The following is a 27,291-nucleotide window of genomic DNA, read 5'->3' as shown; positions in this document are numbered from 1 at the left end:
ATCTTGGGATGTATTGAATCAAGATCATGTCTTTCCTCTACAGATGGTTCTTATCGATAAGTGAAGAAAGACTGACTATGGATCTATAAATGTTATAAACATCCTTATATTTTCTTAAGTATTTTCTCCAAGAGTAGTAATGTTTAATTGTATAACATTTCTTCCTCAAGCCTGCCTATTCTTCATGGAGGAAATTAAGCCCCCAGTCTGCTGTCTCCGGAGAGAAAAGTTTGCATTCAACTTTGGCAGGATATATAGCAAACTGGCAGCTGTCTTATTTTGGAGGAATAAAAAGTTGAATTAATTATAAATAAAAAAGATTATACTTTAGATTCACCCTGATGGAAAGTTCTAAGTAGCCTTGTAAGTGTAGAACAGTATTTCAGACCATGAACTTGAGTTAGACTAACCTAAGTTTGAATATGGGCTTTACAACTTTTAAACTACATTATATCTATATATTAAAAAAAAACCCTTGATGTCACCCCATTAAAATTAATAAAAATTTATTTATATATAAAAAACTTAATCCCTCCAAGTCTTAACTTTTTCATCTGTAAAATGGGGTTAATAATATCTACCTTACTAGGTTTTTCTGAGGAGTAAATGAGATACTGCATGCCAGGTGCTTAGACAGATGGCTGCCTAATAGTGAGTATACACTATTCAATAGGGGTGGTAATGATAATAATTATCATTATAAATTTGGGGCTCACGATTCATAAAATGAGTTTTAAATGTTGGCAATAACATACTTTTTCCAAATATCTTTTTCCATCTAAAATGATCAGGCTGAAGTCACTAGAAATTTCTTTGATCAAACCAAAATTTTGGTGTCGACGTCTTCCTTCCCCCTTTGAAGTCAATGTTCTAGTGCTATACAGGAAGGCTTAAAGGTAGCAATGTTAAGAAAGAGAAGAGATTTAACCAGCAAATGATTCCTTCCAAATTTATTATATGGTATGCATCTCAGATAGAGATAAGCAAGAAAAAAGTTCTCTAACGCTTGTCCCCTGAGTAGGAAGTCAAATAGACATTATCCCCTAAATTTATCTCACAAGTTGTCATTTCAAGTATTACAGTGGTTGGCCTTGACAGTGTTTTCCTACCGATTAAGATGGGTGTCCCTACGGATGCAACCCAGGCAAGTGATTGTCTTAACACAGGTCTTCTAAAGCAGAGGCTTAGAGAAATCATCCTCAAGGTTTTATTCACACTGTATGGCACTTATTTGTTATACATCTGTTTTACTAACTTGATTCTAAGAATCCTCAGGTCAGGGAGCTACTAGGGGTCATTTCTGCCTGAGCAAATGTCCCTGAATGCTTAGTAAAAAGGGGGTTATTGTCAATACCTGCAAACCAGGAGGATGCTTATGACTTTTTGTCATTAAAAAAAAAAAAAAGGAAAGAAAAGAAAGCAAATCAATGAATCTGTTGTATCCTAGAGTCAGCTTGGCATAAAACAGGGTTTTTAAATTATAAATAATTTGCTGAGCTTCTCTTGGAAAAAAAAAATGGAAGGAGAACTTTTAAACTATCTAGGTAGTCTTTAAGATCAGACCTTAAAAACTGCCTTAAATTTATATTCCATCTCTTCCTCTGCCACCCCCTCTGCAAGCCGCTCAGGAAGCAGAGCCTGTGCCAGGGACTGTGACACTGGAGGGCAGGCCTCTCTGCTGGCCGAGTTCAGCAGAGAACTGAAGGGTTCTGGAAACTGGATGACAGTTTGATCCAGCAATTCTTGTGAGCTTTTCTTAAGAAACTATTATTGTTCTTCAGGGTAACTTGATCCGTGGAGTCTCTGAGTTATCAGGTAAGTGATTCATTTTTCCATAAGGATGGAAGTGTTTTTCTGGCCAGAAGTCTTCAATTTAAGGTTTAAGCAGAAATAAACTGGAGAAAGAAAACATCTACATTCTTCTACTTGAGACACGGGTTATTCTCATAGTAGTAGTTCTCACTTTGTGTGCCTGTTTTGTAGTTCCAATTTTAAAGTGACAATCCAATACCATTTTAAATCAGTGTGGGAAAAATAGATTATTCAGTAAACTATGTTGGGGTAACAGTGGTCATTTGGAGAAAAAAGCATGAGCTCTCCATCTTATTCTTCCCCAGAAAAGAAAAATAAATCCAGATGGCTCAAAAACTTAATAGTAAAACAAAAAAAAAGAAGCAACCATGAGTGCTCTAGAACACCTGAACTTTTTAAAATAACCTTAAAATGAGAAAGAAAAGTCTTTTTAATTTTTATTTTTGATATAAGTATGTCCCATATATTCTATTGAACTTACTTATACTAAGACACTACTCAGTGTTTAGCAAAGTTAAAATTTAACAGAATTTTGTATTTTAATTTGCTAAATTTGACAACCCTAATTTCTAAGTAATGAAATTGAAGAAACTGTTCAGAAAAGATGGATGATCTAATTATAGAAGTGTAAACCTTTTGTATACCCCTAAAAACTCCACAAAGACCCATAAGCAAAATAAAACCAAATAGCTAATACTTATAGGAAAAAATAATCAATTCCATTCATTTATGAAAGAAAATCAAATTAAAAGCAAGATGCCAGTTTTTACTATCAAATTGGTAAAAATTAAGGATAATACTCTGCTCTGAAGTGTGTAGGAGAAATGAAACTTTTATATGTTAGGCATAACTTCCTTTGAATGATTATTTGTTAGTTTCTATTTCTATTAAAATTTTAGATATGTATAACATTTAACTCAGCAATTATACTTCCAAGTGAATTTACTCTTTATATATATATTCACACTTTTTTAAAAGCAAAGGCAATGGCATTTTTCCCCCTGCAAGATGTTTAGAAATTATGTAATGGGGACATAAGTTAGGACATTACCTTTCCTTCAGAATTTAAAACTCTCTGTTCACTGTAGCAGTCATTTTCTACTCAAACACTTCACCTCTACATTTTGTTTTTATTTTTCAGTTATCCTGCCAATTTATATGGACGGATTACTGTTCGAGCTGCTATACATATTTTATTTCAAAACATTATCCACATAGTAAATAACAGAAATCTATTGTCTCATACGTAATCTTTAAGACAATATAAATCTATATTACGGTCAAACTGTTTGTGTGAATGTTCTCTTTATCATATGAGTTTTCTAAGAAACCTTCACCAGGCTAAACACGGAAAAGAAGACCCACCTAGAGAAAGAAATGAAGTTGGACTCTGAGTTCTTTAGAAAGAGGAGGTTCTAAAGGACCTATTTAAAAACAACAACAACAAAAGATGGGAGAGAGTGTGCAGAGCCAAGGATGAATAAGCAGCAATGGCCGGAGCCTAAAAGAGCACTGTCAGAAAGGCGGCACCCAGAACGAGATGAGCTGGTGACAAAGGCTGCAGACAAGGAAAAGGGCTATTAAAGCTGCCTGTACAAGGAGAGTCAAAACAACGCCCTGGCTGGATGGCTCGGTAGGTTGGAGCATCGTCCTGAAATGCAGATGTGGCTGGTTCGATCCTTGGGTGGGGCACATACAGAAACAGATTGATGTTCCTGTCTTCCTCCCTCCCTGCCTCTTCCTTCAATTAAAAAGAAGGAATCAATTAAAAAGAAAAAAATTTTCTTTAAAAAGAGGGGGAAAAAAGACAACAAATAAAGGCAACAGAGAACATTTAAAAAAAAAAGGAAGAATCAAAACAAAACTGGACAGGCTCCTTACTTAATGACAAATGACTCAGGATTAACAGAGAGAACCAAGAACTACTCCCCTCTCATCTTTCTCACCCTCTTCATGGAGGAAAATGCTATTTGGACTGGAATTGATGGCCCACAGCTGGACGACTAAAACACAGGGCAGGCAAGATAGTAGGAAGAGGTAACACTTCTAAGAGAATTCCTTTGCTGGCTCCAGGAAAGCCACCAGGCAAGGGTATTTCTAATGTCAAAACAGGAATTATTTTCCCCTCTCCTTTTCTTATCACAGTGGAAAAAACGCTGCCTTTTGAAATGTTCATCTCATTAGTGGTGCTCTCAATGCGACGAGGCCCGCAGACATAGACTCGGAGGTCTATCGGGGAGCTGTGGGCCTCAGAAAGAGCCTCAGAAGGCTTTGGACTTTTCATAAGGGAGAGGGTGGGAATTCTGGCTCTCCACCTAATTTGCGCAGGTCACTTATTTCATCAAGCCTCAGTTTCCTCGTTTATTTCCTCGTGACACAGGAAATAAAACCCTTATAAATAAGATCAAATGAGGATATCAACATGTTAAGTGCTTCTCCACAAAACCATACACAGCACAGACATTTAGTCCATATCCAAGTTTCTCAACCTTAGAGAAATAAATTTGTCAACCCACAGAACATAAAACAGGACAAGAACCTTTTAAAATCAGGGGCATTTTCAAAGCTCAGAATTGAAGGAAAGCTAAGTGAATGCCAATTACACTTAGAACTATGTATGTATCTACAGATTACCACCTGTATGTTTTCTACGGCGGCTGTAACACATTTTAGTGGCTTTAAACAACACAAATTTATTCTTATAATTTTGACAGTCAGAAGTCTGGATCTGACTCATGGGGCTGAAATCCAGGTGTGGGCAGGGCTGCACTTCCTCTGGAAGATCCAGGGGAGAATCTGCTTCCGTGCCTTCTCCTAGAGGTTGCCTGCCCCCCTCTGTTCACCGTCCCTGCGCATCGCTGCAGCTTTCTGCTTTTATCATCCCATTCCCCACTATTATCTCATCTATTATCACTCTCTTCTACAGACCCTGTGATCCCATTTAGGGCTTACCCAAATACCTCACTATAAACTTTCCATTTCAGAATCCTTTACTGAATGACAACTGCAAAGTCCCTTCTGACCCTATTCTGTACATCAGGTAACAAGGTAAGGTAAACCATGAGAACTGTTCGGATGTGGACGTCCCTGGGGATTATTATTTAGATAACCACACTACCATAAACTATCCTATATTGTAAACCACTCCTGACTAGCAAAAGTTTTCTATCCCTTTCCCCAATTAGTCATTCAGAATTACATCATGAACAGAAGCTCTAAAAAAAATAAATAAATAAAGGAAGAAAGAAAGAAAGAAAAAATAGCTAGAGAAGAAAGTCTTCTTTATTATTTCAACCTGTGTTATAAAAAGTCTTTACTTTCTTTCCAGTTTTTCCATCTGTGACAAGGACATTTACATCTAAAACACACCTGCACAAAGATACTACGAAACACTTCCCTTTCCTCCATCTACACCATCTTCCTACATTGCGCCTGTGCCTAGAGCCGCGCTGCCCACTGCTTCCACCCACATCTGTGAGTGGACGTCACACAGTTTCATGCAATCCTCCACTCTAATCCTCCCTAAGGAACTGCCACCTTATTTTCTATAGGACTTCCTCTTTGTCTGAGGAATCCGTCTCTGCTGTTTCTTTTTCAATTTGATTTTTCATCAAGTGTGTCCAAAGGTTCTTGATTCTTCTTCCCTCAGCTCTGTCACTGGTCATTCTCCGCATTATTTTTAACCACAGTCCTACACCACATCAGGAACTTCCGCTCCATCAACTGTCCTTCAAATCCGTTTGTTTTTTTAATTCTAAATTTAAAAATTGAGGTAGAATTTCCACACAGGGAAATTAATAGGTAAGGTGTAGTTTGATCAGATCTTCACGTCATTTTAATACTTTTGATTTCTGATCCTTTGATTTCTATTTTATTTAAAAAAAACAAAAACCCAACCCATTCTACTATTTAACAACCTGTATTTTTATTATTTATTTTATTTTTTTTTTTTTTTTTTCTGTATTTTTCTGAAGCTGGAAACGTGGAGAGACAGTCAGACAGACTCCCGCATGCACCCGACCGGGATCCACCCGGCATGCCCCATGGGCAACGCTCTGCCCACCAGGGGGCGATGCTCTGCCCCTCCGGGGCGTCGCTCTGCCAGGACCAGAGCCACTCTAGCGCCTGGGGCAGAGGCCAAGGAGCCATCCCCAGCGCCCGGGCCATCTTTGCTCCAATGGAGCCTTGGCTGCAGGAGGGGAAGAGAGAGACAGAGAGGAAGGAGGGGGGGGGGGGGTGGAGAAGCAAATGGGCGCTTCTCCTGTGTGCCCTGGCCGGGAATCGAACCCGGGTCCCCCGCATGCCAGGCCGTCACTCTACCGCTGAGCCAACCGGCCAGGGCCAACAACCTGTATTTTTCCATACATTTATTTTGCTCATAAAAATCAATACTGTATCATTCAATTAGATTTTAGTCAGAAATAGGGATGTTTAAGAGTGGGCCACTATGCTCTCAAGAGAAGTCTCTCCGAACCCACTTCCCATCAGTGGAGTAACACTTATTCCTGGAGAAACATGCTCAGACAAGGGAAACGTTGATTTATGACAGTGGTGCTTGAAATACCTTTCTGTTTTTCAGTTCCTTACTTAGGGGATTTAATTCTTAAACACCAAAGGGTGCTCGTTGTGATCTAACATGTCTGAGAATACAGTGATACAAAAGGGACTCCCCAAAAAGCCAGGAGCTGGAAGGGACTACACACATCAGCACTACGGAAACCAGGCGTTCCCGTGTCCCTCGCACTGATTCAGACAGAACAACAGGACTCCTTATATTGACTTTGGGAACCAAAATACCAAACTGGAAAGAGAAGTTCTCCTTATAGAAAACACTGCAAACACTAAGAGGATAATCACTGAGCAAAATTATGATGTGTCTTTTTCTCAAAATCTTCAAAAATAGGGTAGATGTTCCCTGGGAAATTAAATAAGATGATATCCAAAGGCTTAAAATTAAGCCAGCACCTTCTAGGCCCATTTAATACCATGATTCTGAGATCCTAGTGTTCAAACCTGCTCCATCGTTTCAGATGAAGAAAGTCAGATGAGTTGCACCCAGCGTAGAAACCGCACACATGGAAAAAAAACTCTTTTGAAACAGCACTTTAACAATCACATTTTGTATCATCTCCCTAAGCTGAATCACGCTCTCCGCCCTCCTTCCAGGCAAAGAGGATAGAGAAATCAGCAGGAGATGGAATCACAGATCACACACTTGCAACGTGGGTGTGAGAAACCGTTTCCAGGGAGAAAATGACAAACAGCGATGCGCCCAAAATATGCAGATAAGTAGGGATTCCATTGGGCATTTGTGAGGCTGGCAAGAGCTTCAAAGTTTGGTTTTCAAGGAAATGAGATGGATAAGGAATCCCCCCAAATGTCAATGTGTCATCTTACCATCTGAACAATACTGGGCATATTGCGTGCAGATAAAAAGGAAGTCGAGAAATACATATTTTCCGCATGATTTTGACATGACATCATGACAGCAGAGGATCCTTAACTAGTGAAGTAGAATTTGGGGCAGAGCAACAAAGGGTTTGTTCACCAGCCTTGGCTCAAATGCAAATTCCTCCACTAAGAACAGTGGTCTCAGCAGGTCTACCCAACTCCACAAGCCTGCATTTTTTCCTAGTGTTCCCATACCAAAAAGAGCATCAATCACACTGCTAAGCTCGAAGTGAAAGAGCTCAGTAAGTGTTAGTGGAATAAGAAGGGAATGAAATCCCAGTGCCACAGAGTTTCAGTTAAGCAAATGTTGGGGGTGGGGGGTATTAGGATCTCAGACTTCACATAACTTCTTTCAAAGCCTAAATATATTTGTTTGAAATCATAAATATCATTGATATATTCGCATAAACAGTCATGTGTATTTGCTTGTGTTTTAACAGATTGTGCCAACTATTTTCAGATAATTGCCAAGAGAAAGTGATCATTTTTACTATTCTTTTTCATCATTAAAATTTTTATTTTTTCTTCCTGCTTAGTTATTTTAAAACCTACCTCTAGCCTGGCCAAACCCACATGCATGTAACTACTGTCTCTCGTGGTTCCTGTTCCTTCAGCTCACCTGCCCCATACCTTCCAACACTAGCGTTCCCATATAGGTGACTGTTTCAGACCTAGCATGCTAGGAAGTGCTACCAGCACCCAGTCAACCCAAGCCAAATGAGCCCAAGCAGGTGAACAGACATTCTATTTTTCCCAAATCTCTGAGAAAGATCCTGGAACTCATTACATAGTAATTCATTCCACAACTTACTCTCAGGAAATCACCATTCATATCTGATTAGGTTACGTCCAATTCCCTTTAATTAGATTGTTGGTCAAATACGTTTTTAAATATGATATATGTTTGCTCGCTTATAGTTTGCATTGGGTGTGGGGACAAGCTGTAAGCAGGTAGGATGGTTATAGCCTAAGGCTTAGTTTTAAGACTAAGCTTTTCCCCACACCCTTGACTGATTGCATGAGGTGGGGTGGTGCACTCTCATGAGGAATCCCATTATGCCCCAGATAAGTGACTTTGTATCAGAGACTTCCTTGTTTGTATATTGGATTAAAGGTTTTGATTTCTACACCATAAAGTTGGAGCTTGCTCTCTCTCGGTTCCTGAGATTAGCATTAGAGGAGAGAGCAGAGAAAGGAGAGCAGATTAAGGCCACGTGGAGGAGAGGAGAAGCAGCCAAGATGACAGAATGCTAAAGGAGAAGCCAGTTTGTGCAGAGAGAAGGAGATGGGGAACAGAGATGAATAAGGTTAATGAACTAGAAACCTTTGATTCTAGGAAACTTGGATAAAGTCAGTAGCTTTGTGAGCACTGAATGAGTGGGTTTTGGAGCCAGTGTGTGTTTTTACTTGCCCGCCGGGTGCAAGCTAGGATTAAAGCTAATGGCCCACCAGTTCTTGGCTCCATTGTTTCATTACCGTCTGTCTGAATCTAATGCGAACCTGCATAGGCCAGGCGGCTGTGATGGTGGCCGTGGATACTGGCTTTACATAGATCCTCAAGGAGAAAAAAAAATCAGCCAGTCAACACAAGTTAGTATTCTCTAAATTGTCAGTATGGCTCCATTCTTTTGGCTCTGAAGAAAGGCTCTGAAGACTGTATCCTGGGTGGGGGAAAGAGAATCACACATCTTTTCGATTGTTACAAAAGCTTGAAGAAAACAGGGACACCTCTTATTATAATACTGTCACTCTAGAAGTTTCTCAATTGTTAAAAACCCAATTCATTAAAACGCATTATGAAGCAGTTGTTTTTTTAATTAAATAATTAGCAGAGTATACACACTTTGCTGCTGCTTGTAGGAAGAAAAGGCTAGCATTTCTGTCCAGGCTAGCAATGAATCATTCATCCCAACCCCTAAATTATATTGTAAAGACTACATGAATAATAGCCTCACATTCCAGTTTTGTTTTAGTCTGTCAAGTAGTTATTTCTCTTGGTGAAAATGCACTGAACAGATATTGAAATTGTAAAGCCAGGAGGCGCCATCGTGGCCATTCACATGCAGGTTCGCATTGGATTCGGACAGTCGGTAAAGAAACAGCGGAGCCAAAAACTGGTGGGCCATAACCTTTAATCCTACCTTGCACCCGGCGGGCAAGTAAAAATACACACTGGGCTCCAAAACCCAGTCACACTCAGTGCTCACAAAGCCACTGACTTATCCGAGTTTCCTAGAATCAAAGGTTTCTAGCTCACCAACCTTATTCTCCTCAGTTCCCCATTTTCTTCCTTATCCCAGATACAAACTCTACACAGACTGGCATCTCACTCAGTACTCCGCCATCTTGACTGCTTCTCCTGGCCTACTCCACGTGGCCTCCTTCCGCTGCTGGCTCTACTTTCTCTGCTCTCTCATGCTAACCTCAGGAACCAAGAACCGAGTCCTGTTCTGCCTCCCTTTTATAGTGTAGAAATCCAAACCCTTAATCCAATATACATAATAGGGAAGTCTCTAATACAAAGTCACTTCTCTGAGGCATGATAGGATTGTACCGCCCTACAGCAAAAAGGGTGGGAAAGGCTTAATCCCAAAACCAAGCCCCAGGTTACAACAATCTCCAACACACATTAATATCACCTGGGCGATGGCCTCTTTAACAAAGTGAGCATAATACATTTTATCTGCCCAACAGAAATATTTCTGCACAATAAAATTAGCTAAATTAATTGTGAGGCTCTTTTCCTAACTGATAAATTGCTTATAAAGATATGCTTGGAAGCAAAAGTTTTCAAGAAAAACATGCATAACAATTAAAGTGATGAATTATGGTACAATAACAGAATTTTTAAAACTTGAGTCATTAAAAAAACCCTATCAGTCAATCTTGAAGTTTCCTTTGGGTGGTCCAGGAACTTAACTTTTACCCTTATAGCATGTGACAGTCAAAATTCAAGAAAACACATGTAACTAGTCATCAGATTGTATGACTAAACATGATAAGGAATTTGAAAATCATTAAATGTTATAGGCCTGGATATTTTGGGGAAATTTGTTTTCATTTCCTCTGATATAAGACTAATATTAATGTCCCAGGTAGGGAACACTTCTTTAGCTGGGGTCCTGCAGTGATTGGACCAAAGCTTCTCTGACCCAATACAGACATGTATTGCAATCAGAAAATAAACTCTCATTATTAGGAATCACTGAGATTTTTAGTTGTCACCACAGCACAGATTAACCTAAACTGACCAACGTGCACAGGGTGGGGATGCTATGATTTCACTAAGTAAAATGATGGTCAAAATAATTCCTCTCTTAATCTAAAGCACAAAACACAGTTTACAGATGCACATTTGAGCATTTTACAAGACTTTCTTGGTACTTGGTTCTCTTTCATTCAGATATTCAACAATATTTTCTGAACACCTACAGTGTGACAGGCGCTGGGCTGCCCTGGTGTGTGGCTCTCACCAGCCAGCTGTCAGCCTGAGGACACCAACACTGTCTGCTCCTGTCTGTATCCCCATCACCCAACACCAGGCACGTGTTCTAGGTGCTCTGCAAATGTTTGCTGAAATACGTTTTAAAATGCGGTGAACATTTGTACAAAGTACTCAGGTAATAAAAGAGAAAGAATACTTAAGTGTGCCTGTGAAAAGCAAAATGAATTAACTTTTGAGCATACATCAAAGAACAGGAGTTCAAAGTCTGAATTTCTTAGGAGCACATACAAAGGCACAGGTGTTTTGGTCTGGCATTTCAGATTATCTTGCCACCAATGCTACATTTAAAGAATATTAGAGTAGCAATCACATCGATCAGATTTAATAGAGTCCCTTATGTTTTCCTATCCCAATACAGGCTGGAATCTTAGCCCATGTCAGTGACAATACAACACAGTGCTTTAGAACCTGGACTCTGAAGACTGAGAGCATGGGTTTGAATCTCATTTCTGCTACTTTTCAGCTGTGTGATTTAAGCAAGTTGCTTAACCTCTCTGTGCTTTGTTACCTCATGTATAAAATGAACATTATAACAATATTGATTTGTAGGGATGTTGTGCTGATTCAATGCGATTCTGTTCAAAGTGTAAAGTACTTAAACAGTTACTGGAGTAGAGCAAGCATTATACACAGGTGTTGGTAATTATCGGTAAGGCCAGAGAAACATCACCAGTGAAATAATCAGGTCTCTGTCTATGACTCAGTACTTCTCAGCATTTTAGTCAATAACTTGGGTAAAGGGATTAAAGTCCTTTTGATTTACACTTAGTATAATCTTTATGATGGAAGAAATAGCAAGGACGATGCGTGTCAGAATCAAAATTCAAAATAATAAGAGAATGAAATAATCAGTAAAAAGCAACAATATGCATTTATTATATAGATATAAACGTTAATTTTTTTATCAATGTTACATTTTTGCATTTAAATCTAGAACACCATTCAGTCAAATTTAGGAATGGAGGGGAGCCTGCTTTAAGAGTAGCATGTATAGAACATATGTGGAGGGAGTAAGTTTATGGATTATAAGCTCTGTATGAATCAATAGCGCGTTGTGCCTGCCAAAAACATTAATGCCATGTCAAGCCTCATTAACCAAGTGTTAGTCTCTAGATTGAACAATGGTGGCCAAAATGTTCTTCCCACAGGCCAGTTCCAGATACAATAAGAAAAGAGCATCACACATAGTGGGAACAAGTCTATTCCCAACAGTGACAGTAGTGTGGGCTCGGGGCACCTATGGTCTGAGAGTCGAGGACTTGGGTTCAGATCCTTACCCTGCTCCTTCCAGGCCATGTGACCTTAAAGACTGTTTCCTGTTCTGTAGACTAAGGATAACATGGTCTATCTTTACATTGAGACCAGAGTGTTAACCAAGATGAAAATTTTTTATTCATTTTTATTTATATATAAAATTTGCCATTTTTGCCATCTTAAGTATACTATATATTTAACAGTGGTATTATATTCACAACATTGTGCAATCATCACCATTACTATTTTTAAAACTCTAGAATCACCCCAAATGGAAACTCTGTATCCACTAAGCAAGACCTCCCATTTCCCCCTGTCCCAGTGTCTGTTAACCTCCAATTGACTTTCTGACTATGAATGTGCCTATTTTAGCTATTTCCCAAGATGAATTATTGGCAACTAAAAATGTTTGGAAATGGAGTGGGCTTCTTCAGGGAGGAGGGTGTGATGTGCATTATCACCAGAGTTGTTAAAGAATGGAGGGGAAAACTCACTTTTCATCGTGGAGGGGATTTACTTCAGGCTGGAGGGAATGACCGGAAGATGTCTCCCAGATCTGAGTCTGTGAGAAGAGGAACTCCACAATCCACTCTACTATGTGTTTTAGAGGCTAGTCCTGGCCCCATTTCACCTAAGACGAAACTGAGGCGAGAGCTGTGCAGTAAGTAGCCCAAGGTCAGACACAAGAGCTATGGATAGAACCGAATTCTCCCGATGCCTGGCCCTGCCCTGCATTCCACCCTCTGACAGCGCTGCTCTCCCTGACCTACTTGTCCTCCGGTTCTTAGAGCTTCTTCCCACATTCCCTCAGGGCTTTGTTGGATGGCTGCATCAACTCCCTTAAATGAAAAGTGATTAATAACATCAAATTCTTATCTTTATTGCCACGGAGATAAAGGCTATTGGGAGACTCATTTGGAAGCATAGAAAAACTTTGAATAACCATCAGAAAATAGATCCTCAGATGTCTATCAACAACATTCGTGGAACAGGTAGACATTAGACGTCAAAAGAACATGGGGATGGATTACATAACCGCCCATAGCACACTGGAAAAACACAATTGCTGCTTATTTTTTTAAATACAGAGTTTGAGACCAAAGAGAGCCTTCAGTTCTGATGTAATCTCTCTAAATATGGAAGCAGACACAAATGTATATGAAAAAGACTCAAGATTTTAGATAATGTACACTGTATTTTTAACAAAATATATCACTGGACAATGTCTAAAGAGAAAGCTAATATATATGTTTTTCTTAAATATGTAGTAACTACAGAACCAGTCTCTCTTGTTTTTAGAGAGATAGAGATAGAGAGAGGGAAAGAGAGGGACAGACAGACAGACAGGAAGAGCGAAAGATGAGAAGCATCAACTCATGGTTGTGGCACCTTAGTTGTTCATTGATTGCTTTCTCATATGTGCCTTGATGGGGGAGGGGGCTCCAGCTGAACCAGTGAACCTTTGCTGAAGCCAGTGACCTTAGGCTCAAGACAGCAACTTTGGGCTTCAAGCCAGTGACCTTGGGCTCAAGCCAGTGACCACAGGATCATGTCTATGATCCCATGCTCACGCTGGCAACACCGCACTTACATTGGTGAGCCTGTGCTCAAGCGGTAACCTTGGGGTTTCGAACCTGGGTCTGCAGCTCTACCCACTGCACCACCACTTGGTTAAGCAGACCCAGTCCCTTGTTTAATGACAGATTCTAAGAAATATTTTTCAGAGTAAATAGAAAACAAAAGTAAAAAGCTTTATTAAAAATTAAATGTTTACCAAATATCAAATCGACTTTCTAGAAATTCATTTAAAAGTCAATACAATTTCTCTATGGGATTTATTGAAAATATCAGTTCCCATCTTCATATGCCCATTTCCCCCATTTGTATCCTAAGAGGTCTGCCAGTAAAAAAACAAGCTGGTTTTTTTTTTAGTCATTTGTTCAATAAAAACTGAAAGGAAAACCTAGAAGCCAATGGAACAATTAAAATTCAACATATAAATATATTAAAAGAAATCTGTTTTAGGGCTTCACAAGTCAAAAGGAATGCAAAGACATTGCAAAAATTAATTACAACAGACCAACCATTTTTTCACTATATTGGTTATAGACATATTCAGAGGCACAAGAGCACTGTAAGAAACCCTGAGGTGGGCCCCAGAGCCCCTCAGCAGGGGGGCCAGGGAGCTGGCTCCTTCTACCGTTTTGCTCTGAACGTGCGGATGTTCATCCTCACACTTATCCCCTCAAAGCTGTATGATGGCTTCTGCATTTCTGGCATGAAGCCACATCTATCCACTTTTCTACCAAGACAAAGCTAGTGGAAACAGGAGGTGGTGGGACTGACACCAGGGAAGCAAACGCTTTCCCAGAAACCACGCTCCTGCCCACCTCCAGGTCATATTGCCTCTAACATAGTCGCCCAAAACAGAAAGCCAGACAGGCCGTGTCATTCCATCTTCTTCTGAACCGGAAGTCTAGTCATGCATTATGTGAATCTCTAACTCTGTGGATCCCATTTCTAAAGTCTCGTGTCCATACCCTCCTTTCCTTGCTCACTGGTTCTGTCCTTGCCCAGGCTCTTTGCATCCCTCGTCTAGACTGGTGCGATACCTCCAAATTGCTTACCTACCCACAACTTTGGCTTATATCCAGCCAACCACCAGGCTGGACTTACTGAAACACAAATGTGACTGTCACTCCTCACTGCACATAGAATAAAGTCAAAAACCTTTAAACTGGCACAAAAGCACAGATGATCTAATTCAACCTCTTCGGGGCCGTCTACCACCTTCCCCCTAAATGCACTTTTCAAGCATAGGAAGCTTTTTACTTTCTTCCAGTTGCCCATAATATTTCTAATTTTAATGTCTTAGAATATACTATTATTTTCCCTGAAATCTCTTTCCCTCTTCCTGTTTATATGGAAAATCCCTACTTACTTTTTAAAATTCAACTCAAACTTTTTGCCCTGTGAAGATTATACTCTTTCTATTTCTGATCTCCATGCAGGTAGGTCCAGGCACTCACTATACTCGTGTGTGTGTGTGTGTGTGTGTGTGTGTGTGTGTGTGTGTGTATCCCTATGGCACTTCATACATTGCATCGCAATTCCTTATTCACATGTTCATCTTCTACTCTAGGCAGTGACTTCCTTAAAGACAGAGACAGTCTTACTATCTTTGACCACTGCTGTCTGGTACATAGCAGGTGATTAATGGGTGCTTGTTGAATGAATGACAGAGGAAATGACTGAAATGGCTATAATTTCATGGGACACTGAAAAAGGTAACACCATGGTAGAAGAGTAATGAGCTATTCTGTGGCAAGAAGAGCTTTGTAGCCCCTGAAATGATCTTGTTTATTTCAAAAAGAGGAGATAGGTGATGACATAAATGAATTTTCAAAATTACTGAAGTTTAACATTTTAAATTGAATGAAAACTAATAAAAATGTTTAAACATTATTGGTAAAAAAAAAAATCTTTCTAAAAATGCATTCCACGTTTCCTTGCCTTTAAAAGAGAGTGTGTGAACCAAATTTAACCTTTTTAGATGACTCAATGTCATCATTCTGAAACTCAATTATTGCTGAGGTAGGAGGGCTGTCTGCTCCTCTATTAAATGGCTGCAGACTGTAAGCCATTTAGTTTCTCACCGATTTGCTTTCTTTGCCACCATTAGGATTTCATCTAGTATCTTAAGACGTTGTAACTGCATGAGCCTTCAGCATCAGAGAAGGACAAAACCACAAAACTTGGGTACTTAAAGGAATCTTAGTGATCATTTAATCTATCAGTCTATCAAATTTTATAGATAAGAAAACTAAGCCCCAAGTGTGTAGTCCTTTCCTAATTCATTGCTTTTAATCTTCTATTTTAATAACTTTCAAATTGTGTTCTGCACTCTATTCAATTTTAGCTCAGACCATGATGTTCATCTTTCTCCAAAATGCTAAGGGCAAATTAAATTTAAAAAAACATACCACGGGACATTTTTTTTAAATTTTTTAAAAACTTTTTTTATTGAATTTATTGGAAGACAAATGTAATTTGAATGAATTTAAAAATCAGGACATGTCTGCTCAATATCAGAAGTACAACATGTCCATTTACCAACAGGATCTCCTCTTTTAAGTTATTTGTGTGTGTTCTATTGCTTTATTCATTAATAAAATCCCTGTTAATTAATTAATACCTCACTCAGCCTGTAATCAGTGAATAAACCAGTCTATTCACTGATTAGTTATATTCACCTTAGTTGTTAGAAATTTAGAGCACGAGGTAAGAAATACACAAACATTTACTAAGTACTCAGTACTGTACAAATAAGATCCTTACCCCTCAAAAAACCTTCAAAATGGATAATAGTATGATACTTTCATTTTATAGATGAAACCAAGACCAAGAAGTTGCACAGTTTACCCACGGTCATACAGTTAACCAATGGTACAGGAGAAATGTAAACCCATATATCTGATACCACATGGTTGCCATTAAGGAATTCATAATCTATAACAGGAGAAAGTTACATATTCAAATAACCCTGTAACAGCATGGTAAGAGCAACCATCACAGTGTGGGAGCACAGAGAGGAAGGAATCATTACACTCGAAGAGGTGAGGGAATGTTACACAGCCACATTTGAGGCAAATCTTACAAACAGTAACAATAGCACAGTTTTATAGGAATTACTGTGGTTAGGCACATACCATCTAGCTGACAGCTTCCCAATAACCGTACTATTTTTTCCTTCTACAAAGAGAGAACTGAGGCGGAGACAGGTGACAGTAACACACCCAAGACCACACACACTACAAAGGGGCTGGTTCCAGGGCCCCTTCTGTGGAATACTAATTCCTAGCAGTGAAAAAGGCTACCCTGTCCCCAGGTGAGGGAAGAGGATAGGGACAGAAGCAAGGGCATGAGTGTGCAAGAAAAACAGAGAGTAACCTGGAGTGCCTGGAACAGCCAGAGTAAACTGGCTGTTCCAGTAAACATTTAAATCAGATGTCACCAGCCCTCCAGTTAAAACCGATCATTGGCTGCTTACTGCGTTTAAGAGAAATGTAAACCCTTCCTGCTCTCTCTCCAGTGGCAACCCCCGCCACTGTCTCTATCGCTCACAGCGCCCGCCATGCTGGCCTTTCAGCCCCTACAACCTGCCAACCTTAGATAAAACCTCTGCACATGGTGTTTGTTGCTTGTTCTGAAATATTCTTCCCATCACTTTTACCTAGCTAACTCTTAAGCGTCCTCTGGTCTCCAGCTAATTATAATTTACTCAGACAGACCTCTGAATTTCCCCACCTTGTTATAACATATCACAGCAGTACCCTTAGCTTTTCCTTCATAGAGTTTACCCTACTTTGTAATTATCTACCTAACGGTGTCCTGATAGTTCCATGAAGGCAGGGACTGTGTCTGGTTTTGGTTGTTGTTGTTTTCCCTGCTGTTTTTTGTCTATCTGTCTGTCTGTCTGTCTGTCTGTCTGTCTACTTCCCCATGACTGGCACATAATGAAACAGCAGAGGTTGGGGTTGGAAGAGCACACTCTTTATCTTATGGACAATGTGAAGGCAGGAAAATTTAATCAGGATTTGTGTCAAGATCAAATAGAGGCTTAAATAAAGCAAAACAAAACCTAGTATAGTGTGGGTGATAGAGGAGAGAGAGACCAGCTGAAGATCACTTCAACAACCTGGATGACAAGTGCTGAAGGCCTGAGCCAGGGGGTGAATTCAGGACGTCACAGGTGCTGAGGCTGGGTTTGCTCATTTGGTGAGTGTGTGTGTGTGGGGGTGTGGGTGTGGGTGTGAGCCTGCTCTGTGTACCCTGTGAACTACTCTTCACACAGAAGGATAAAACAAAGCAGTAAAAAATAAATCTGTCTAGAAAAACACTATACTGTCCGTTAGAGAAAAAGTTCAAAAAACCAAAGACCCTTCCTGGCTCTTCGATCCAAAAGGAATAGAGGAATGGATAAGCGTTTTCCAGGGGAACCTCTTTAAGGGGAAGCCGTTTAGGGCAGAGATGAAGAGAATTGTATGAGAAGACAGACTACAGAGAAGTTTTCCAGCCCAGGGAAAATTTTCAAAACACACTCGGCAAAGGGGCATAATTCAGGTTTTGCTGAGGCAAGAAGCCTGAGAAAGAATGAGACCAAAAAAAAAAAAAAAAAAAAAATGGCACAGGGTGATCAAGTGTGACCTATGTAAAAATGTGGAAAATAGAAATCTACACATTGGAGAAAGACTGTGAACCCAAGACTGAAGGAGGCAAGGAGCTGAAATGTTATATACAAGAAGGCCACGAATGGAAGCAGCCAGTGCCAGTCCCCCCCCCCCCCCAGCCCTCGGCATCCTTCCTGGGTGCAGGAGAGAGGTGCCCACGTAGGGGCTGACTCTGTGGCAGACGTGCTGCTGGAGGCTGCTCTGGACACTGCAGATTCCACTCCTGAGGACGGCTCTCCTAAATGAGGCTTCAACGGCAGAAAGCTCAGACTCCAATAATGTCTTCAGTTTTTAAAATAACGTGCTTTTCTTGAAAATGGAAGCTTCCTGATAACTATTCTCTCTAATTTCCTGCATGTGAGTGAAATCTAAAGGTTACTTTAAATATAAAGTTCATCTTACCGAGAGCATCTGGGAGTCTCCACAGTAAATCTATGTTTGGCTTCTCCTTCGCAATAGTAAAAGTGTGCTCAGGGAAGATGGCGCCAGGAAGCTGCCACTTCTCACACCTCCAGCCAGCACCCCTGTTTCCTCTTGCATATGTCATGGTAAAAGAGCCAAACTCCAATCTTCTGTTTTCCTGGAGCCACTTAAAATCGTGTCTCGAGTGCTGCTGGGTTGTGACAGACCACCCCCATGTCTAGCTACACTGTGACAGTTTGGGGAGACAGTGACATGATGGCTAGGGAATGAGTATCCATTCTGAGGGAGGTATGAGGGGCTTAACTTTAGTGTTACTAAAGTTACCAGAGTAGGTAGAGAATGAAGGCTTATCTCTTTTCACATAGTTCTCATCGTTCTGGAGGAACAGTCCCGGACTGGGTACTGAGGATATTCCGACTTCAGGCACTCACAGGAGCAGCTATGCCTGGGGGCAGTGGCCTCTAGAACTCAGTGCCGAGTGGGGAGTGGGGGCGGGGAGGCTTGTTAAGTAGCCCAGGACCATTAGTCAGGACAGCCCATGGGAGGGGGTCCCTGTTTGCTTCCAACCACAAGCTGAGGCTCACCCACATTCTGAAACTGGCTCCTGGTCAGGGACCGGAAGCAGGAGGCATCACCTGATTCAGAGAGTCACCGGTTCGATACCCACCTGTCCTCCTGTTGGTGCCTATTCTGTTACGCGGCTCCTGCCTCAGAAAAATATATCCTTGGGCCCTGGCCGGTTGGCTCAGTGGTAGAGCGTCGGCCTGGCGTGCAGGAGTCCCAGGTTCGATTCCCAGCCAGGGCACACAGGAGAAGCGCCCATCTGCTTCTCCACCCCTCCCCCTCTCCTTCCTCTCTGTCTCTCTCTTCCCCTCCCACAGCCAAGGCTCCATTGGAGCAAAGTTGGCCCAGGCACTGAGGATGGCTCCATGGCCTCTGCCTCAGGCGCTAGAATGGCTCTGGTTGCAACAGAGCAATGCCCCAGATGGGCAGAGCATCACCCCCTGGTGGGCATGCCGGGTGGATCCCGGTCGGGCGCATGTGGGAGTCTGTCTGACTGCCTCCCCCGCCCCCCCCAAAAAGAAAAATATATCCTTACTTCTTAACCTTTTTTTTTATCGCATCCTATCTCGTTTCCTTCAGTGTGTTCCATTTTTGTCTTGTTTCCTCCCTGTGTTCTGTTTCTCTCTTTCTGAGCAGTGTTGGTCTGCAGTGGGCCCACTTCTCTAACCCGTTTCTCTCCTTCCCTCTCAAAGCCTCACCTCCTTCCTACACCCCTTTTCCAGTCACGGAAGGCTTCTTGAAAGAGTACTCTACACTCACTAATGCCTTCACATTCTCCCCTAAGGAAAATATAACAAGATTTCTAACCCTGTACCCTAGGACTGTCCCTAACCTGTTTTCACTATCAGACTTCTTAATTGCCAAAACTGATGACTTCTCAGGAATGCTTCTGGATAACCTTAAATTTTTTTTTTAAGATACTATTGTTTTTTGACTTTCCTCTCACCCTCTGGCCACTTTCCCCATCTCCTTCCCCCTGCGCCTTCAATGCCGACGATCCAAGAGTCTGCCCCAGTTCTCCTTTCTGTGTGTTCCCAGTGTGAGTTCTTTCTCTGGGCTTCAATGGCAGTTTGTGTGCCAACGATTCCCAGATCTGCGTAACGCTGGTCCTGACCTTCTGCTCCTGAATGAAAGTTCTGCATTGCCAACTCTTTCAAGAATCTTCTGGATGTCTTATGAGCCCCCCAAGTTCAGAATAGCCAGAGCTGGACTATCTTTTTCTCACGCCCAGTCAAATTTGACAGCCTCCTTTTCCTCATCACTCACACTGCCATTCAGTTCTGCTAGTTTTAACTCAAACAGGTCCTGCTGGCCTGCGCCCTGTTAGCTCCCTCCACTTCCACGGCTCCACTTGGACTCTCAGAACGCTTCGTCAGGACCAGAAGGCGGTTAATAGAAGGAGCATTGCGAGTCAGACTAACTGGATCCCACTTTCTTCACTTAATAGCTGTGTGCATTGGGCAAGTTATTTAACTTCTTTAGGATTCAGTTTCCTCATCTGGTAAGTGGGGTTAGTACTCAGAACTACTATATGAAGTTTGGCGATCAAAACAAAATGTTATTTGCAATGACTGGCAAGTTGTAATTTTTCCCTCAGTACTCTCCTCACCTCCCCCTCACTGAGTTCGAGCTCCCTGCCCTCCACTGATCCCCCCACCCCCAGTATGCATTCAGCTCTACACCAGTTACTTCCTATGTCACAGCTCTAGTCACGTCAATCTTTGGTTTAAAGAAAACACAACTTTTTACAAAGTTTCACTGCCCATACGGCATAGACCATCTCCTTAGTAAGGCATTTATGACTCTTTAGAAATCTTACCCCAAAATATTTTTCCAGCTTACAAATTCACCACTCTTTAGTATATAACCTATATGCCTCATGCACCATACAATTGTCAAGCCTTGGTTTATTAGATATATTCATAGCCGTATTAGTATATCTCAAGTATTAGATATGTATGCATCCAATACAAATACATAGACATACCTCATACAATATCCCTTCCTCCACACAACTTAGGACACATTGCCCTCGCCCTGACTCATAGGTAAATTCTGGTTGTCCTTTCTGGTGATTGGTTTAGACCAGGGATTCCCAAACTTCTTACACAGGGGGCCAGCCAGTTCACTGTCCTTCAGACCGTTGGAGGGCTGGACTATAAAAAAAAACTATGAACAAATGCCTATGCACACTGCACATATCTTATTTTAAAGTAAAAAAAAACAAAACGGGAACAAATACAATATTTAAAATAAAGAACAAGTAAATTTAAATCAACAAACTGACCAGTATTTCAATGGGAACTATGGGCCTGCTTTTGGCTAATGAGATGGTCAATGTGCTCCTCTCACTGACCACCAATGAAAGAGGTGCCCCTTCTGGAAGTGCGGTGGGGGCTGGATAAATGGCCTCAGGGGGCCGCATGCCCGCAGGCTGTAGTTTGGGGACGGGCTATAGTTTGGGAACCGCTGGTTTAGACAAAGGAACTCATTATAAACAAGAATACCTTAGGGGATGTTGGCTTTGGGAAGTTGTGAAAAGGAAAATATGTGAGGAGAAATAAGTTCTTTGTCACTTTGAACACTGCTGTGTCTGGCTGTGACATCTGGAACCACAGCAGCCATCTTCTGATCACCACCCAGAGGCAAACCCAAGATCTGGAAGAGAGCTCGGCTCTTGATTACACTGTTAAGTCACTGCATCAAACAACGCTGGTATCAGTCCACTCATGCATTTCTTGATATGCAAAATAACAAGTCTCCCAATTGTTGATTGCACTTGGAGGGACAGTTTTATGTTTATCTGCAGCAGACAGCACCCTAGCTGATATACAACTAAAGTAACCATGATCAAGCAAAGTGGCCCAGAAAAGGTGATACCAGGGGAGCCTTCAGCAATGCAGTCAAGAAGCAGGAGCAGCAAATAAAAAGGCATGGCTATAGAAGAATAAGATATTCTGAAATAGTTCAGAAAGTCTATTGCAAAGAGGATGAGTATGGAGATAAGGCTGGAGAGGTGGTAGTCATCCATATGCTACAGTGATTAAATATAGCTACAACACCGCTGTAGCATTTTCTATCAGAGGCAGAGTCTATTTTAACACCCCACAGACCTGGGCTGTATCATGACTTGCTTTAACCAATAGAATGTGTCAGAAGTAATGTTATGCTAGTTCCAGGGCAAAGGCCTGGCTCTCTTGATATGCTGTCCTGAGGCTGCCATAGTATAAAGAAGGTGATTGTATTATAAGGAAGGAATGAGGGGCCAGAGGAGAGAAACTGGGGTGTTTTGTCCGAGCCAGCTCTTAGTGCTGGGCATGTGAGAGAAGAGGGCATATGGGCCACGCAGCCCTTCCAGCCATCATCTGACTGCCCATGAGTCCAAGTGAGAGCAACCGATGAACCTCCAGCCAACCCAAAAATCGTAAGAAGTAATAAATCAAGCTGTTAGATTTACAGTAGTTTGTTACATAGCAATAGGTACCTGATCCACAGTCCACGCCAAAATATCCGAACTTTACTAAAAAACTATGAGGATTTCCCAGATTAGTCCCCAATTTTAGAAAGATTACCTTGGGAGTGGTATGCAGAGTGGTTTGCAATGGGGGCAGGGTGGAGACGGAAGGACTTATTAGAAGACTACTGCATTTGGGGCAGAGCTTGGGAGGAGGTGGACGAGATTATGGGGGGATAAATGGTGATGGAAGGGACTTGACTTGGAGTGGTGAACACACAATACAGTGTACAGATGATGTACTGTGGAACTACACACCAGAAACCTGTATAATTTTGTTAACCAGTGTCAACTCATAAATTCAATAAAAATGGGGGAAAAAAAGATTATTGCAATAATGGAGCTGAGAAATAAGGTGGATCTGAACTAAGACAGTGCCACAGGGAATGCAGAGACCAGAAATCAAAGGTACAATCAACATGACAGAAACCCAGGTGACAGAGTAGAGAAAAGAAAAGTGAATTCTAATTACTAAGAGATATCCAGACTAATTAAATGAGTGGATGGTGGTGCCATTCTCTAAGAGAGGGACCATCAGAGGAAAAAAAATGTTTGATGTAACCGTAGAACATCCAAGTGGAGATGTCCAGCAAGGTGTTGTGAATACCCAATAAATGTTTGGTCAATAAATTACCATGATTAATCTGGGTAGGTACTGATGTGTTCTAGTCCAAGAAGCCATTATTATTACATGGCATTACTTGAGTTCTGAGTCAAAGTTTGAATGGTATACACTCCTTTTGTTGGGATCTCAACAGAATAGGAAGGAAGAAGAAAGATAATATTTGATACGGTCCATGGTGCTGACAAACCTGCATCTCAAAGTTGTTCACGTCCTGTACATTAATGTGGCATCCTCAGGGAACGCTGCTAGTATATAATGATGCTCAGGGAATGCTGCATTTGCTTAGTGTATCCAGAGGGGAAACTCTATAATACAAGTTCTCTCTCTCTCTCTCTCTCTCTTCTTTCCTATAGATTCTTTATGCCCCCCCCCCAACCTGTACAGTTAGAAGGGGCTTCCCTAACTATCTGCTGGAGAGAACTGAGACACTCTCCATGTTGTATGTTTTTCAAGTGAGCACAATCTATAATTTATTAATGTCATATTATTGATACATAATGTGAAACTACAAAGGCTACAAACAATTTTAATAGGTACATGTAAACATTGGCTTACCTTTGAAATTGATTAAAATAGCAAGTAAATGGCTGGGAACCAATCTCATCTTTCCAGTATTGTTGCCAATTCATGACATTTTCCAAGTTCTTCTGATTTTCTCTCTTACAGGGAGGGATATAGGAGCACTAACAAAACAGAACAACAAAAATAAACCTATTATTCTATAGAATATTGAAATATAGTGCACTTTTTTATAGAGGGAGATAGCATTGTGCAGACAGTAAATCTATTTCTGACCTACCCAATTTTTAATACAATCAAATTTAAATAGCTAAACTATATTAAGTCCTCAATTAAGGTCATTGATAGGTTATTGACACTGCGACCAACCCCAAAATTGGTATAACAAAACCAATTTCACCATGGGTAAATTGATATAAACAAGAGTTAAGTTCCCAGGACATTTCATTAACATTATGATGAAACAACAATGAATGAAATGACAGCATTCAAGAACCTGCTGCATATTTCAAATTTTTAATTTGGCACAATTACAGAAAATATTCCAATAACAAAAATACAACAAAGAAATAACCTTCAGTCCTTACAGTACAAGGCTATATTATAAACAGCTAGTTGCAATCTAATAGCAAACCAAAAGCATACTCTCTCTTTTTGAGAGCCTATCAATCAAGAAAGGAAAGCAAAAAATAAAGTTAATTTTATCTTCAAGTTCTTTCTATGGAAATTAATATTTTCCTCTTTCCTCTTTAACAAAGCACGAGCCCTCCTCAGATACCGCTTTCCATAGCTGAACCTCTGGGATTCTTTTCTTACGCTATCTTGTACAACAAAATCAGCAGGAAAGTTCCTCTCAAGTACATAATAAGTGCATTTTGCTAACCAATGCCTTTTCCTAGCCATGCCTCTGACAAAGTAGTTCTCTCTGAAGGGACTCTAAGCAATATAGATTCAGCAGAATTGGAAAATTACTCTCAACTTTAGATGTTAAAATTAGCCCTTACCATTCTCATCCATTTTCTCCAATTCAGTCTTTTATAATGATGATGGTCATGAGGAAGACGATGCCGACTAAGAGTTACTGAGTCTTTACGATATGCCAGGCACTGTAATAAATGCTTAACAGGCTTTAACTCGTATGCGTCTTACAACAACCCTATAATGATCTCCCTTTTACAGATGAGGACATTGATATTTCTGTCAGCTCTACAATAGGAATTAGATTCTGGTGACTTTATCACATTCCACTCTCAGCCATTTCACCAGGGTATCTGATATTAAGGAGAACAAATCTGTTGACTTGATAGTATAATTTGAGTCATATTATGTAAGAGCATATAATATATCAATGCTTTCCCATTATTTTCTGGTAAAATACAAACTTTTTTAGCATGATGTACAAAGCTCATCACAAGCTCATGCCTGCCTGTCCTTGGTTTTACGTAAGTTGGGATGCAGCCAGGTGGGAGCACTTGCTCCGAAATTTGCCCCCTGCTCTCATAGCTACCTGTCTGGCACATGCTTTTACTCTGGTTCTTTCAAGATGCAGTTCTGGTGTTACCTGTCAGGGGAGCTTCCCTTTCTTACTCCACAGCTAAGCTCCCTTCATTTATGTGGCCATAGGTGTCACACCTGCTTCACAAGAATCACAGTGTCATTCTTGTCCGTTGTATGTCGGCCTCCCCAGTGTGCTGGCAAGTTGGGACAAGGAATTATTCATTTATTTTCTTTTTGTATCATCACACTTAAAACTGTGCCTGGTAACAGTGAAGTTTCAAAAATGTGGGTAAAAGTAATAAACAATAACACAATTAATAACCGAGCAATTCTACCTCTAGATATTTATCTGAAGAAAACAAAAACAGTAATTAAAGAAATATAGCCCCCTTATGGTCACTGCAGCATTATTTAAAATAGGCAAGATATAGAAACACCTTAGGTGTCTATTGATAGATGAATGAATAAAGAATATTCACACACATAGACATTCACACATATATATGCAATATATACACAAAATGGATTAGTATGCAGCAATAAAAAATAAAATCTTGACATTTGTGACAACCTGGTTGGATCTAGAGGTTACTAGGTAAGTAAAATAAGTAAGACAGAGAAAGACAAATACCATGTGGTCTCACTTACATGTGGAATTTATAAAAAACAAAACAAAACAAAAACAGATTCAAAGAAACAAAGACCAAAGGGATGGTTACCAGCAGGAAGCAGCTAGGGGATGGGTAGAAAAAGTAAAGGGAGATATAGTCAATAATACTGTGGTAAGTTTGCACAGTGAGAGGTGATTACTAAAATTAGTGGGGTGATCACACTGTAAGATATAAAAATATCAAATCACTATATTGTAAACCTGAAAATATTATAACTAATATACTGTATACCAACTATATTTAAATAACACTTAGATATATTTTTATTCAAGATAATAAAGTTATTTTCACAGTGATTAAACATTTAAAAATAAACAATATAAACATATTTATTTTTAAAATTTTATTTCGAAAATTAAATTTAATGGGGTAATATTGATCAATAAGAATACATAGGTTCCAGGTAAACATTGCTATAGCATTGGAACTGTTGATTATGTTGTGTGTCCATCACCCAGAGTCAAATCATTTTCCTCCCTGTATATTTGTCTCTCTTTACTCCCTCCCCCACAATCCCCTCTCCCGGCAACCACTTCACTTTTATCTATGTCTATCTCAGTTTTATATCTCACCTATGTGTGAAATTATATAGTTCTTAGATTTTTCTGATTTACTTATTTCACTCAGTATAATATTCTCAAGGTCCATCCATGTTGTCATAAATGGCAATATGTCCTCATTTCTTTTGGCTGAGTAGTATTCCATTATATATATATATATATATATATATATATATACACATATATATATGTATATGTATATGTATATGTATATATATATGTATGTACTACATCTTCTTTATCCAATCCTCTATCTAGGAACATTTTGGTTGTTTTCATGTCTTGACCACTGTGAGTAATGCTGTGATAAACATGGGGGGGGGGTGTTTTACACACCAGTGTTTTTGAGTTTTTTGGGTAGATACCCAATGGAGGGATTGCTAGGTCATAATTAGTTCTATTCTTAATTTTAGGAGGAATCACCATACTTTCTTTCATAAAGGCTGTACCAGTTTACATCCCCCCAACAGTGGATGAGGGTTCTTTTTTCTCCACAGCCTCTCCAACACTTGTTATTACCTGTCCTGTTGATAAAAGCCAATCTAACAGGTGTGAGGTGGTATCTCATTGTAGTTTTGATTTGCATTTCTCTAATAGCTAATGAAGATGAGCATCTTTTCATATATCTGTTGGCCATTTGTATGTCCTCTAGGGAAAAGTGTCTGT

The 27,291-nt window shown here is 40.3% G+C and overlaps 1 protein-coding gene across 2 annotated transcripts in view; it reads right to left on the bottom strand.

The window, feature by feature from the left end:
* Nucleotides 1–27,291, bottom strand: part of KCNMB4 (potassium calcium-activated channel subfamily M regulatory beta subunit 4) — a 57,639-nt gene that overhangs the window by 12,339 nt on the left and 18,009 nt on the right. For both annotated transcript variants that reach the window (XM_066368555.1, XM_066368556.1), the window contains exon 2: nucleotides 23,934–24,061. In XM_066368555.1, coding sequence (XP_066224652.1) covers nucleotides 23,934–24,061 — 128 coding nt within the window. The remainder of the gene's footprint in view (nucleotides 1–23,933; nucleotides 24,062–27,291) is intronic.

Source organism: Saccopteryx leptura, chromosome 2 (genome assembly GCF_036850995.1).
Source record: "Saccopteryx leptura isolate mSacLep1 chromosome 2, mSacLep1_pri_phased_curated, whole genome shotgun sequence".
Taxonomy (NCBI): domain Eukaryota; kingdom Metazoa; phylum Chordata; class Mammalia; order Chiroptera; family Emballonuridae; genus Saccopteryx; species Saccopteryx leptura.
This window is presented reverse-complemented; position numbering and strand designations above follow the sequence as displayed.